Raw genomic sequence first — 15,864 nt, 5'->3', positions numbered from 1 at the left:
CAAATCAGAGCCCTTTAATAACTGTGTTTATATCCCCACCGTGCAGGAAAGTGTATTATATAAAAGTGTGGTACATGTACTATGAACCCATTTGCATAAATAGGGCCACACTTTTTTCATGGTACAGCACTTTTTGTACAGTCCAGCACTTTTTCTGCACCACTGGTCGGCTCACACACTGAAAGAAACCCCCTTGTGGGCGTAGGGGCCCTATTTACCAATAGAAAGCCTCGACCCGTGTTCTGACTGTTACTACAATGTACAGAGTAAGTGACACTGGTGTTAACATAAACATATGGTGCGACATATTGTCACAACATTTTGGCATGTTGACCATCGCTGGAAGGTTAACAAATTAATTGTTTTTTTTCTGCAATCAGGCGAAAATAAATGCGCTGACGTACGTACACTGATGTCATCCATAGACTTTACCTGCTGTGGTCTTGCCTTACTTCAGTTTCAGTTTCCAATATAAGGCATGTTCCTGAAGGCAGATTTCAAAGGTATGGTTTGGCTTGAAAACCAAATCAAAGGTCAAGCATTAAAACTCCTGTGACAAAAGAACCAAAGTGAGAATTCCTTTAATTTTATTTCTTAAAATCACCAAGTAAAACCAGTACCATTCAATAGTTACCTGTGTTGTTTATTTTAGAACACCTTAGCCGTTACCTTTTTTGTTTATTTAGAACATAAGAATTATTCCTTGTTCCAAGAAATTGTTTGTCTTCATTTTCTTTTCACTGAGGAAGGAAGGCGGATGCCTTCCGAAACGTCTGTATAAAAATAAAGTATCCAGAAGTAAAGATTTATTCGTCTTCAATCTTAACGATTCCTGGATGTCTAACCTTCACAAACGCATTGAAGAGTATGTTAGTAGTTAAGCCGTAACATTTTGATGGTACATTAAATGTTGTTTCGTGAATTATTCTACAACATTAAGTAACATCTGTGCAAGTCAACCAAATTATATTCCGTTCTATAGTAAGTAAAGAAATCTTACTAGCTACACATTGCACTAAGTACATATACAAGGAATACTAATGTATATATTGCAGAATATATCGCAGTTTCAAAGGCATCTGTACAAAACTATCCAAATTATGTTCTATTGTGAACGTTCTACCGGTTTCGCTTCTTGTCAACAAATATTCTATTCCCATTTGATCAAGAACAGCATCGATCAAAACTATGAAAATCATTAGTTATTTTACATTTTATAGATTTTATCAGTCAGTGTACCCCTAATCCGAAAGAAACAAATTATTTCAAACAGTTGTCACAATTTCACCAAGCTATTACCACCTGAGAGATCATCAAAAGACTATATTTCTACTAAAAGCACAAAATCCCATCATCATACAGAACGTGGGACAGTTGATTAACTATATTGCCTTCAAAGAAGAATTCAAACCCGACAATATAGTATACATTGTATCATATAGTTGATTAGACACTAGTTTTTATGTATCGCACTATCTAGTTCTCTTAGTTATTGGGACTAAGCAATTTAGCCTTCGGGCATGATTTTATAAATTAACAAGTTTTATAACTGTGTACAGTGTACTGATGGGCTCTAAACACTAACCGATCCTGTCACCTAAACCCCGTAAAAATAATAAACATAAACGATAAACCGATCAGAAATGAAACTTGTTTTAGTTCTTCGAATATCATGGATATGGTATCAAAGAACATATTTCAAGAAAAATGGGTTCGTACAGCCCCCAGGTTTACATAGTATTACGTCTGAATTTGCCTCGCTGGTTGGTACAAAATTGGATCCCAACTTCAATATTTCTGAAGGCTTTGATATACTGAAGGCTGCAGTTCCTGATAATGTCCACCAGGTGGCGTTGATGGGGTTACGGTGTCCAGGGCGACTTCCATGTCGTCGACGTCATTACCAGGCTGTTGAAGGCTTTGACACACAGAAGGCTGCAGTTCCTTATAATGTCCGCCAGGTGGCGTTGATGGGGTTACGGTGTCTCTGGGGGTTTTCATGTAGTTGACGTCAAAACCAGGCTGTTGAAGGTTTTGATATACGGGAGGCTGCAATTCCTGATAGTGTCCGCCAGGTGGGGTTGAAGAGGATACGGTGTCCAGTGGGGTTTCTATGTAGTTGACGTCATCACCAGGCTGTGGAAGATTTTGATATACAGAAGACTGCAGTTCCAGATATTGTCCGCCGGGTGGGGTTGAAGAGGATACGGTGTTCAGGGGGGTTTCCATGTAGCCTACGTCATTACCAGGCTGTTGAAGGCTTTGATACACAGAAGGCTGCAGTTCCTGGTAATGTCCTCCAGGTGGCGCTGATGGGGTTACGGTGTTCAGGTAGTCGACGTCATCAACTGGCTGTGGTGTGGTTACCGCGGGACGTAGGGTGTCCACATACTCGCCATCATCGTCGATATAAGGTCCAACGGAACCTCCTTCGGAAAGAGAACATCGTTAAAAGATGCAGTGTCTCTGTACGGTGGCACAGAAGTACAAAATATTTTTGACCTTTTTTTACTTGATTTTTTTTTTCATTTTGATTTTCTGTGACTATTTTCATTTAATGTGTGCATTGCGACACACCTAACACACCCAACCCAAAATTAAGATACCCATGGAAAATAGAATTTACACAGAAAAGGAAAAAACAAAGGAGTCGAAAATAACTTTGTACTTCTGGGCCATCGTACGCACTGCCACAGAAACAAATATTCAGCATGTACTACATACAAAGCATTTACTTCGTCTAGAATGTAACCATACACTTTGGGGCGCCTGTGTATTCACCGTACATGCACATCAGCTCCAAATAACCTGTAATTTTTCTCGACATGTTCTTTAATGACGATTTGTTTCCTACCTTCGGGGTAATTGTTGGTCATCTCTCCATCGTGATGAGATTGATTTTGGCTGGTATCTCTGGATAGTCGCCTGTATCGTATCACACGTCATAATTCAATAATGAACACAATAAACTTCACTGTGGTATGTTACAACATCATTTGGAATAAAAAAAGTACGTTTCCAACAAGTAGATGTCTTCAGTACTTATCTTGCTGATGTACTAATTATCTAGATAATATCATCTGCAAAACGAGATAGAAACAAGCCCTGGCGTCTCTGATATAGCAACAAATAAAAGTAGTTGAATAGTTTACTTGAAGTGACAATGCATGGATGTCCGATTGAAGCACATACCTTTTCCTGATGAAGATAATCACGAACACTAACAGGGCGATCAGTACCACTGCTGCACCAGCAGATATACCAACTATGGCTCCTGTATACATAGATGACCTTCGTCAGTGTGTTATACATTAGGGATTGAAAAATCATGGATATAGTTGTTAGGATTTACATTGCAATAAACCACACGGGCTACACTACCAATTTCTTGTTCAATGTATCTACAGTACTTGGATACAAACACACACATGTATGGCATTGCTTTACACTCACCGACACTAAGTGAGTCTTTTCGCTCTCCGTGTTCCCCATCAAGGATTGCTGTAAATGCTTGTCAATTAGTTACCTCCATGAAATGTCATGGAATGGCATGGAGGTTATATTTTCTGTTATGTGTCTCTGTCTGTGTAGATGATTACTCAAGAACGGCTGGATGGATTGGTTTCATACTTGTTGTGTTGGTGGGGTGTGATGAAAGCTCGAATCGATGAGATCTTGGGAGCCGTATCTGTCGTTATAATCGATGTAATAATATCAGAAATCACCCCTATATTTGAGATATATTGGTACAGGCATCGTGCTGTATGTGTTTGTTAATGGGCTTAGCTGCAAGCAGATAGAGAGGTGACAGCTGTTTGGGGAACCCCCAGTAGTTTTATTTATGTCTGCTTAGAACTGTTTGAAATATTTGTAACAGTTGGCACAGTAGTTACCTCCATGAAATGTCATGGAGGTTATATTTTCTGTTATGTGTCTCTGTCTGTGTACAAGATTACTCAAGAACGGCTGGATGGATTGGTTTCATACTTGTTGTGTTGGTGGGCTGTGATGAAAGCTCGAATCGATGTGATTTTGGGCGCCGTATCTGTCGTTATAATTGATGTAATAATATCAGAAATCCCCCCTATATCTGCGATATATTGGAACAGGCATCGTGCTTTAAGTGTTTGTTAATGGGCTTAGCTCCAAGCAGATAGTGAGGTGATTTGTATGGCAGCTGTTTGGGGAACCCCGAGTTTTTTGAATATGATAATTGGTTTTATTTATGTCTGCTTAGAATATCATGGAGATGTGAAGCGTAAGTATAATTGTAAGAAGTTGAGGTACATTTAACGGTAATGCTTAACAGGTTAGCCTGATTAAATCTCGCTTATAGCAGCCCGCCCAACATCCGCCGGAGGGGCCAGTTACAGCCCTGGACAGCGGAGTTTGTGTTACACAGACTACTTAACAGGTATGGATGTCTCACATACTGTACTGCTGATTTGAGGGACATGGTGATTAAAATGCCATTAGGTCCTCTCATCTTAGATGGGTTGGGTGTCAGAAGTTTTATGGGCGATACAGATGTTCTGATTTAGTTACGATAAGGGACAGTTGTTAGTTGTCTCTTTCGTAGCCAATGGTACTTGTTTTTTAGCAGACGGGGTTGGCGCCAAGTGTTCATCTTACAGTTGATGTAGGGCTATCAGAGGAAAGTGTGCATCTCATTTTTGTACCGTGTGAACAGCTGATGTTATGACATATTGGTGGAAAATCAAATCACCATCTGACTAAAGTTGGCCACATCCCTTCGAAATTCTTCTTTCTGAGTTTCCCAACTTCCTCCCACCACACCGCTCTGAGGCACATAGTCGAACCTCAATAATGCTGACAACCTTAGACAGTTTAAATGCCAAACATCAAGCTTAAGGAACACCACGCTACCATATGCCGTCGACCTCTTAAACGCACATGACACAATTAAGTGTCACATTTTAATAATTACTAATCAGATGGACATCCTCTGTGTCATTAAATAAATACACCACTACTTTCCCATAACATTTATAACCATTACTCTCAAATACAACCGACTATAAACATACATACCATCCACAAAAAAGCAATAAATATTTCATGGAGGTATGAGGTCCCCGAACTCTAGTTTTATATAGTTTACCCACAAACAAACAAAGCTAAATTCACGTCTGTGGGAAAACGGTTTTTAATGCTATTTAGAGAAATAATACTCAAATGTAGTGGAAAGAAGTTTTCCATGGAGCGAAACGAACTGTAGCGATCTGACAATGTAGTGAAGCGTGACGCGTTTTGTAACCAATAAACCGGGTGAAAAACACTTATAGTCCTGTATATGTATAATGTGATTCAAGACCCTACAATGTGATTTTGGATGCTTCGTGAATAAAGTTAAATTTACCAAATCAATCTTACCTGCTTTTGATGATGTTACAGATGAGAAGAGCCCAACGGGTTGAGGGGAGGTAACGTTATATGTTGCAATTGTCCTTATCGAAGTAATAGACTTCGTCTTTATAACAGTTGTCGACTGGGTAGTAGTTGTCGTCCTTATGGCAGCTGATGACTGTGTAGTAGATGCTGAAAGAAAGTCAATAATGTTCATATTGAACAGGCTGCAACTTAACTAGCTTTGGTAGAGCAAACGACAACAAATGATGTCACAAATGTCATTTTAATGTCTTTTCTCACCGATAAAGTCACAACCAAGGAGTTCCATCCGAAGACCGGGCCCTCCCTGCCAACTTGTAGGGTACAGTCTAATCATTTGTGTGACAATGGGCCTGTAAAACATGTTGGTCTTTCGGCCATTTGGACTTGTGTTTCCCGAAAAAGTCTAAAATGAAAGAAACAGACAGTTTCATAAATCAAGAGACGTAGCAAACATTAAATCAAAATTTCAAAATTTCAATTTCAAAATCCTTGGTCATGACGACGCTATGCTACCCATGCCTATATCCTATCTAGTTGTTCATATGCGACATGCGGTTTAAATGCTATCTTATCGTCTCCCCTTTCTAATTCGATCCTAAATCAACGAAGGCTATTGATTTTGAAAAAAAAAAATGGACAGAAAAATAAAGACATTACTATTCGTTATACATAATAGCTATCATCATACCATATATCAGTTCTATTCAAAGCGAATCTTAACACAGTTTAAAGCATGGAATAAAAGACATGAACAACACGATGTAAGTGAGCTACACGTACCGTCGCATTTCCTGTTGGTGACGTGACGACTGCCCAGACCCCATCGTGGTTTAGATACCGCACTTGGTATTGTGTTACCCAAGAATCAGTCAGGCTCCCATTGTAACCTTGAGTAATCACACCGCTGACTGTCGTCCGTTTTCTCAAATCCACCTGTATCCACGATCCAAGAAACACTATTGGACGCCAGGCACCGTCTCCGTCCAGCCGTGCAGCCGAAGGTGGCCATGACTGTCCGTAAGACGAAGCTGTGATGTCTCCGTCTTCTATAGTCCCATTCTCCATTCCAAGTGCGTCACGGCAAACTAGAAATAAACAGATAACTGAATATTTCTCATGATGACATACATAAAAGTACATCAAGTTTAAAAAAAATATTGACAGATTAGTTGATGTCAAATGAAATTTTGCCCTCTCCGTTTTACACCCTGTGTTCCAAAGTCCTTTCTGATGGCACAGATGAAATGAGAAAGACAAAGCAAACTGTCCTACGACTTACCTCGGGTGAAGGCGAAGGAACTGTAGTAATTGGAGTAACTGAAAAAGAGTGAGGGATGTCTCAGAATATGTATTATGAATTAGATGAGTTAACTCGTAATAAGACCACGTGTATCCGTTGCATACGTTGAAAGACCATTCTGTATCACTTACTCAAACGTTTGAATGCCGTTTCGCTCGGATCCTTGGTACGAGTCCTGTCCAGGCCACCTGTACACAGTCACCTGTCCCCCGTCATCCGTGATTCTCCCGTCATGGATAGCAGCACGACAGATACTCGAGTCCTGACAGAGGATATCATCTATGTTAGCACCCTTCCTACCCGAATGGACTCCTATGTGATATACACCAAGCATTATTGTGCAAAAACATTATAACTTCTAGCTGTACTCACACCCCTGTAGACTCCACTCCCCCAGACACGTGCACTGTACTGTTGGTATTCAGAACACATAGCAGGACAATTGACGCTGTAAATTTGAAAAATATACATGAATACGCTGTAAATTTGAATAAAATATACATTTATACATATCCAACAGTCAGGTAGCTTTACAAATGAAATGTTAAAAAAATGGAAAATGTTTAACTCTTCAAAACGTTTTAACAAAGACGACTTAGAACATGGCCATTACCACTCAGAGCCCTTCAATTACTGTGTTTATATCCCCATAGTGCAGAAAAGTGTGGTAAGTCATTTGCATCAGATAGAACCACACATTTTTCATAGTACCACACTTTTTTCTTCACCACTGGTCGGCTCATACTGTGCAAGCTAATCGCCCAGAGGATTAGACAGTATTAAAACACTTAGCATGAAAGTTCATCTGTGTTGGTAGAATACATTATGGAAATGCTAAACTTTCTTTCCAACACGAATTAATATAGGGACTTACCCTAAATTTTCGGTCAACTCCGTCGACCTTGTTCACAGAATGACCCTATCTCCAGCAGTGACGTCAGGAACACGCCACTTTTGCAGGAGGGGGTCATACGTATCAGAGAGAGTTTTAAACTTTAAGTCGAACCATCCTCTAGACCATAAGTTAGGGGTGATCCGCACCCTGTTCCATAGAGCCTATAATCACAGACCAGCGGGATAAACAAAGAGAGAAAGACCACGTGATTAAGGCATTGAAAGTGTGCGGCTACCCAGACTGGGCGATTAAGAAGGCTACTACACCAAGATCAGAACCTCAAAATAACACCACCCAAAACCGGTCTTCTTCCAAAACAAACAGAGGTCTTGTCGTTTTGCCCTATTTGAAAGGAACCTCGGAAGCCCTTAGGAGGGTCTTCAACAAATACGGGATTAAGACCTGTTTTAAGCCGACACGTACGCTCAAGAAGTTCCTAGTGGCACCCAAGGACAAAACTCCCAAAGAAAGTAGGTGTGGGGTGGTGTACCACATCACGTGTCAAGGGAAAACTAACAAAGGCCCTTGTAAGGAAACGTGCATTGGTGAGACGGAACGTGCACTGAAAACTAGGTTCCTCGAACATCGGCGTCCTAGCTCTGTCAAATCGTCTGAGGTGGCGCAACATTTACATATAGAGTCTCCGGGACATTCCATTTCGTTGGACAAAGTCAAAATCTTAGACTCAGAACAAGATTTCTTCGCGCGAGGAGTGAAGGAGGCAGTGTACATTAGAGCCCACCGGCCCACACTCAACAGAGACGGGGGGCGGCACAGACTCTCTGATACGTATGACCCCCTCCTGCAAAAGTGGCGTGTTCCTGACGTCACTGCTGGAGATAGGGTCATTCTGTGAACAAGGTCGACGGAGTTGACCGAAAATTTAGGGTAAGTCCCTATATTAATTCGTGTTGGAAAGAAAGTTTAGCATTTCCATAAAGTATTAAAACACCTTATGGCGTCGCCTTGGGTGTTAACAGAAACCCCCTTGTGGTTGGAGCGACCCTATTTACCAAACGTATAGCCCTCGTTTCATGTTTGCTCTATTACATAGTCTTTTTAAAGTGAATCATACTTGTACCTTACCTGAAAGTGTCGTCGTTGAAGCTAGTAGAGTCAGTATAGCAGCTCACGGTATCTGGGAATTAATGGATAATCTGTCGGTCAGCAACACATTTCATGATCATCGAGGAACTGCTACGTACATAGAATTAGACATATTTGATATATAAACAGAGCGCTGCTGTAGGACGTAGATAAAGTACCTCGTGTGAACGCGAAGGAACCGCCCCAACTTCCCCAGCTGAAAAAAGGACACATTTTGGGTGTTCATTGTCGATACAAAAGGTACACTTTTGATTGTTAATCAAAAGACATTAAAATCTTTAATAGATATATCATGAATTATATGTGACAGAACCTATTGTGTCACTTACTCAATTGTTTCAATGCCGTTCTGAGTGGATCCCTGGTACGAGTCCTGCCCAGGCCACCTGTACACAGTCACCTGTCCCCCGTCATCCGTGATTCTCCCGTCATGGATAGCAGCACGACAGATACCTGAATCCTGTTAACAAAAAAAAACATCTATTTTAGAACCCACTCCTCCCTAAAGTGGACTTTTATGCGCACTTCACATTCAGCAATCGTTTGTATCTTATTTACAAAACGTGGCGTGTAGACATCTGCTGTGTGTAGACATTGAAAGCAGTACTCACGTCTGTATAGACGCCAGTCCCCCAGACAAGTTTGCTTGCCGTAGTACATCTGGCAGGACAAGCGACGCTGTAGAATGGAAATATGCAGTCTAATAGCTTGACAATTGAAGTAGAAGGAGCTGTTTAAAATATGGTAAAGCGTAACTTTTTCAATAAAGACGAAATATATTTTCTAATTAACAATTTTGAAATTGTATATGTGTCATACGTGAAGGAATCGTAGTTGAAGCCCCTGGCGTCAGTAGAACAGCCCACGGTATCTGGGAAATTAATGCAAAATCAATATCTCAGTCAGCAACACATTTCCTACAATATCAAGGAACTGCTTCAAGGAAGTAACATGCATTGGCATAATACCGGTCATAAGCCTTATACCGGTCGATTAAAAATAGTGGAATTAAAGAGATCTACACATGCAACAATAGTTATTTCTGAGGTATGCACACTTCAGACATCTAGGTGTCCAATACATAATTTACAAAGCATCGATAACAATGCATTCGAAGACAACAAGGCCAAAAGTTTTCAGGTCATTTTCGGGGCAGACGAGCTCGTCGTGGGACAAACACACTGTCACGTTCATCGCCAGATTTGTAGATAATAATCACATGTGCTCACGGCACAAGACGAGCATGATTCAACAGCAATCTTGAATTTCTTTTGGTGACCTACAACTCGTGTAAAAGTGTGAGGAACCGTTGCATTATCGCCCGGATCTACGGCTGAATGGGTCAAATTGAACGTACGCCGCCATTTTGCCGCCATTTTTAATGCTACGACCAGCAGTAAAGTTTTACGTCATAGCGGTTGTGACGGACCAAAATTAAATGAACATTCTTGTCAGTATACGCCCATTTTCTCATGACTTTTTGTATGCTCATGCAGATTTTTGTTTTGTGCAACTACTAACAGGAAAGATAGGAACAACAGAGGATGAATAAAGGTACATAGCGGCAGTTAATTGTGCCGTGTTTCGTTCGACCGGTATAGTGCACTCCCTTCCAACCACGCGCCCGTTCTCCGTGCAATTCCGCGGTGTGTTCCAATTACGATATTATGTTTTTAGCAGGACCAGAGAGACAAAATAATTTACACAGAAGAAGTGGCAAAGGTAAGCTGTAACAGCAACATGTAACTGGAGAAAATGATGCGTTGATCATTTCAGCGGCCAATTTAGCATTGCTTGAGAAAGTGCAGTAAACCGACGGTATTATGCCAATGGATGTTAATCGGCGAGCTGAAATATTTTGTGACTTCACGACGTGTAGTGCGATAAAACTCATGATACTGTACATAAATACGGACATCTAAAGTTCTAAATGATAGACAAACGCATTAGAAATGTTAAAAATACATTATTTCGTAATTTTCAGTCACTATTAACTTCAAATCCTACGACTGTCTATGTAGCTAATAGTCTCACAGTTTCGGGTCTTGTGATAAACAATTAAATCTGACACATACCGTAACTTTCCGTCACTGGAAGTAGGCTGTGGAGACACAAATACGTTAGGAACTTAAATACCACATGGAAACTATCCATGATGACTTTACTATCACCACCAGGAGCTTCACAAAATTAACTTTCTATACCAAACCGATCCCTGCCATGGGTATGCAGAACTGATCTTAACTTCCGGGTGCGTTGGCGCTGTTGGTGTGAGCAGTAGTGCGAGTCTGTGACGTCACATTGGGTCAAACTAGGTCATCAAAAAGTGTCATCGAGGAGGTAAGTGTTCCACACCTATTTTTGACGACGCCTCAGGGGAGTCGTCAAGTGGTATATATTGCATTCAGTCTGCAAAAATTCTAGGAATTGCACAGGAATTTTTCCACAGGAATGCAGTATGCTGGGTATGCAAGCCCCCCCCCCCAAAAAAAATCTGTTCCAGATGTATCTCTGGTATGCAATGGAGGAATGTAGGTCACACTGGCTCCCTGGAGGAATTTGTTCTTTGAAACTTAAGTGGTAGACAGGGAAACTCTGCACAATGGATCACGTTGTCTTGGTTGTTATGCTATGTTATGAAGGATACATTTTCTTTTCTAGACTAGAGCTTGTTCAAGCCATATGCCACAGGCAGACAGGAAATACTTCATATAGAGGTCATGATCTTGAATGATGGCATCCAAATGGTTATCATATTCAGAGCCAAATATAATTGTTCAAGGCCTATTATACTATCCAAGGACTGGAATATTACGAAGTAGGACAGCCATGTTGGTTAGGTGCAAGAAAGTCATTCAAGGACGGAAGTGCTGGAAACATTTGGTTCTTCCTTATTTTTTTTAATTTTCCACTACACACTGTAGTGCTCAGCTGTAGGTTTAGGTTACTGGCAGACCATTGTGTTGTACCAGGGATAGTACATTTCTGCTGGCTGTAGGTTTATGTTACAGGTGAGCTAGTATATTGTGCCAGGGATAGTGCGACAGGGAAGTTCCAGTCTATTTCTGATTTGAGCTGTATTGTTGTTCCCCTCAATCGTCGTCATGGCAATAATATTAATTTTTATTGCCAATCTTGTTAAAACTGCAAAGCAGATAAATCTAATGCGAGCGCGCGAAAAAAAGCGGGCAAAGAAAACAATTTCAAATTTAGAGACCATAAAGCTTGTGAGCTTGTGACAAAAATTGAAGCGATCAAGACTTTTATGCCTGCGTTAGGACATGGCCACTAACCCTCAGCCAATCAGAGCAATTTAATTACTGTGTTCATAGCCCATAGTGGAGGAAAGTGTGGTACATGTACTATGAAAAAAGTGTGGTACGATGAACTTATTTGCATAAATATGGCCACACTTTTTTTACATAGTACAGCAGGGCTCTAGCCAGCTCGACATTTTTTTCCGTCAGCCAATTCCCATTGTCGCGAAAACACTATTCCAGGAGTTAGAGAGACTGAACTGGGACCTTGAAAAACGGGTTTAATGAGATCATCGTATGCAAAAGGACACCGACACACATTGTCAACAATCATAACAATAGCAAAACAAACAGTGTGTGGCTTCTATGGCCGTGGACGGCGTCCCCAAGCAGCCTGTAGCTTCCACCAAGGAGCTTTTATCAGATTTTTGTCCGTCAAAGTTGACGGTTTTAAAATTTTTCCGTCACACGCAGCAAATTTCCGTCCATTGACGGAAAAACGGATGCTGGCTAGAGCCCTGTAGTACAGTACTTTTTTCAAAGTCCAACACTTTTTCTGCACCACTTGTCGGCTCACACACTGAAAGAAACCCCCTTGTGCGCGCAGGGACCCTATTTACCAATAGAAGGCCTCGACCCGTGTTCTGACTATTACTACAATGACAGAGTAAGTGACACTGGTGTTAACATAATTAAACATATGGTGCGACATATTGTCACAACATTTTGGCATGTTGACCATCGCTGGAGGGTGAACAAATTAATTGTTTTTTTCTTTTCTTTTTTTCTGCAATCAGGCGAAAATAAATGCGCTGATATACGTACTCTGATGTCATCCATAGAATGTACTTGCTGTGGCCTTGCCTTTCTTCAGTTTCAGTTTCCAATAGAAGGCATATTCCTGAATGCACATTTCAAAGGTCTGGTTCGGCTTGGAAACCAAATCAAAGGTCAAACATTAAAACTCCTGTGACAAAAGAACCAAAGTGAGAATTCCTTTAATTCTTTACTTTCCATTTCTTAAAACACCAAGTAAAACCGGTACCATTGAAGAGTATGTTTCTAGTTAAGCCGTAACATTTTAATTGTACATTAAATGTTATTTCGTGAATCATTCTACAACTAACGTTGAGTAACATATGTGAGAATCAACAAAATTATATTCCGTTCTATTGTGAACATTTACGAGAAAAGTGAAGACATTTTAATAGCTATAGATTGCACTGAGTACCTATACAAGAAATAGCGAGTTAAGGAGATCTTCGACCACTGTGGTTACTCATACCTATTGTATGCTGATAGCACAAACTATGATCCTCAACATATATGCAATCTATTAAGGACAAGGTTTCCAGATATGTATATTCAAACTTTCTTCCATAATCTGTCTGCCGATACTGGCAAGCTTAGATTTTACAGAAAATGTAAACCCGAATATTGCATAGAGAAATATCTCGAACTTTGTGACCTTGAGCAGCGTTCCGCTACCTGTAAGATTAGAATTAGTGTCCACCCCCTGGAAATAGAATATGAAACTACCTGTGTCTGAGAGGATTTGTACATATTGCCCCTCAAATGCGGTGGAAGACGAGAGTCATTTTATCTCTAATTGTTCTTTTTATGATGATATAAGAAACCAACTATTTATGACTGTATCCAAAATACACGCTTACTTTCCAACTATCCCTGACAATGAGAAATCAATCCTATTATTAACATAAAAGAACCCACTCATTATAAAAGAAGTGGCTAAATTCGTCTTCCACTGCGTAAAAAGAAGAAGTCAAACCCAACAAAACTATTATAATGTACACTTCAGTAGCACAGCATAATCATAGTATGTAGTTCCTATCACCTTTGTATTTTCCTTATTACCTTATTATACATGTTGTTTGTACCTGCAATTAGTCCTCGGGCAAGAACTTGCAATAAACATATCTAGTTATATATTGGAGAATATATCACAGTTTCAAAGATATTTACATCTGTAGAAAACCAACCATAACTATGTCCCGTTCTATTGTTAACGTTCTACCGGTTTCACTTCTTGTCAACAAACAATCTATTCAGATCAGATCAACAACAGCATCTATGAAAACTATGTAGATAATCCGTTTTTTACATTTTATAACTGTATACAGTATACTGATAGGCTCCAAACATGAACCAATCCTGTCACCTAAACCGCATAAAAGAAATAAACAAACGATAAACCAATTCGGAAATGAAATTCATGGTATAAAAGAATATATCTAAAGAAAAACGGGTACACACAGCTACACCCAAAGGGTTACATACGTCTGAATTTGCCTCGCTGGTTGGTACAAAAAGTGGATCCCAACTTTCTTCAGGTTTTGATAAACAGGAAACTGCAGTTCCTGATCATGTCCGTGCACGGCTGAGGAAAAGTCACTTCCCCCCTACCAAACGCATGATGCAACTACGCACTCGCGGACGACTGACAGAAAGTCCTGTAGCATTCCCGCAATTTTGCCAATCGGAAGTATACTACTCTGTTAGGCGTCGACAAAATTTACTTGCTGTGGCCATAGCTAAAATGACAACAATAGCTGTACAGCGCACTAACGTACTGATAAAGAAGCGTCGCCTTGCGGACAAAGTTATTATTACCAAGTTCTTTTCTATGTGTGCAGTTTGCATTTTGATCACTAGGTGTCACTGTGAAACCGTGATGAATTCAATTAGTATCGTGTCACGAAAATGACGTCTATGAGACATTTTGTGGTTTTAACCTTGCTGACGTTTGTTGTTTAAGTGGCACATTTTCTATATTGGCTCTGACTGCTTCTCTGGTCGCTTCTGTCGAATTTGGCCCGATACCAGGGTCGCGCTTGTTGGGGGGGGGGGGGGGGGTCTTTGGGGGGAGGGAAGCATCAAATCCTGCAAACCATAATAGATGACCGTGTTGACTGTTACAGGCTTTTCTTTCTTGCAGTGGTGTCGGTATACCTACGTCTATGTGGTGATTCATGCATTCATTCGCTGTCTACATACCCAGTATGCCAAATACACCTGTCCTTGGTGCTGAACACCATCCATATTCTTTAGTGTGCCTTTACAATTTTAGTATTGGTGGGATGTTTTCCCTTTTTACAGTTTAACTATGGGTATTAAAACATAGCTTTTACAACTCCCCACCCCTAATTCCTGTAGCTCATCGTAGACTGGTTATAAGCTGAATCTGTCCTAAGAATTTAAAACCAGCTCAAGGTCAGAATAATTAAATTTTATGAATGTCATCTTCTGCGCACTGAAAAAAGCACCAATCAAAACTATGTAAATCATTAGTTTTGTTGACATTTACAACTGTGGGCAGTGTACTCGCGGGCTCCAAACACTAAGCAATCCAAACCCTATAGAAAATAACATACCAATTCGAAAATTAAATTTGGGTTTGTTCTTGGAGTGTCATGAATATTTTCTCAATATCAAAATACAAATTCAAAAAAAATTATTTGATGGAAGAGGGGTACGTATAGTTACGCCTTTAGGACAAAATATGTCTGAATTTTCCATGCTAGTAGGTACACAGAGCGGATAGTCCAACTTCAATATTTCTGTAAGTTTTGATACGCATCAGGCCGCAGTTCCCGATAATGTTCGCCAGGTGGCGTTGATGAGGTTACGGTGTCCATATCCATACACTCGCCACCACCATCATCAGCATCATGATCTTGGCTGGTATCTATGGATAGTCGCCTGTATTACATCACAAGCCAAAAGTTAATGACTGCCCGCAATAAAAGCAGATGTAGAGATGATATGAATAGATACATTTAGTGTCTATATATCACATATCACATATCATACCTTTCACTTGAAGTGATTATGCGTGTATGTACGATCGAAGCACAAACCTTTTTCTGAAGAAG

At 40.3% G+C, this 15,864-nt stretch overlaps 1 protein-coding gene across 1 annotated transcript; it reads right to left on the bottom strand.

Moving 5' to 3' along the window:
* Positions 1 to 890: 890 nt before the first annotated feature.
* Positions 891 to 2,909, bottom strand: LOC118418931. Its single transcript, XM_035825072.1, has 2 exons — positions 2,855 to 2,909; positions 891 to 2,429 (listed from the first exon to the last, which is right to left on the bottom strand). The coding sequence occupies exons 1-2, from the start codon at positions 2,874 to 2,876 to the stop codon at positions 1,789 to 1,791; spliced, it is 663 nt and encodes a 220-aa protein (XP_035680965.1). The 5' UTR covers positions 2,877 to 2,909; the 3' UTR covers positions 891 to 1,788.
* Between the last annotated feature and the right edge of the window lie 12,955 nt (positions 2,910 to 15,864).

Source organism: Branchiostoma floridae, chromosome 7 (assembly GCF_000003815.2).
Source record: "Branchiostoma floridae strain S238N-H82 chromosome 7, Bfl_VNyyK, whole genome shotgun sequence".
Lineage (NCBI taxonomy): Eukaryota > Metazoa > Chordata > Leptocardii > Amphioxiformes > Branchiostomatidae > Branchiostoma > Branchiostoma floridae.
Note: the sequence above shows the minus strand (reverse complement) of the source record. Positions and strands in the feature narration are given on the sequence as shown.

What these genes read in the sequence shown, in the direction of transcription:
- LOC118418931 (XM_035825072.1), bottom strand. Translation starts at nt 2,876, where the DNA reads ATGACCAACAATTACCCCGAAG. An exon ending in GACCAACAATTACCCCGAAG is followed by an intron (nt 2,430 to 2,854) that starts GTAGGAAACAAA and finishes CTCTTTCCGAAG; the next exon opens with GAGGTTCCGTTGGACCTTAT.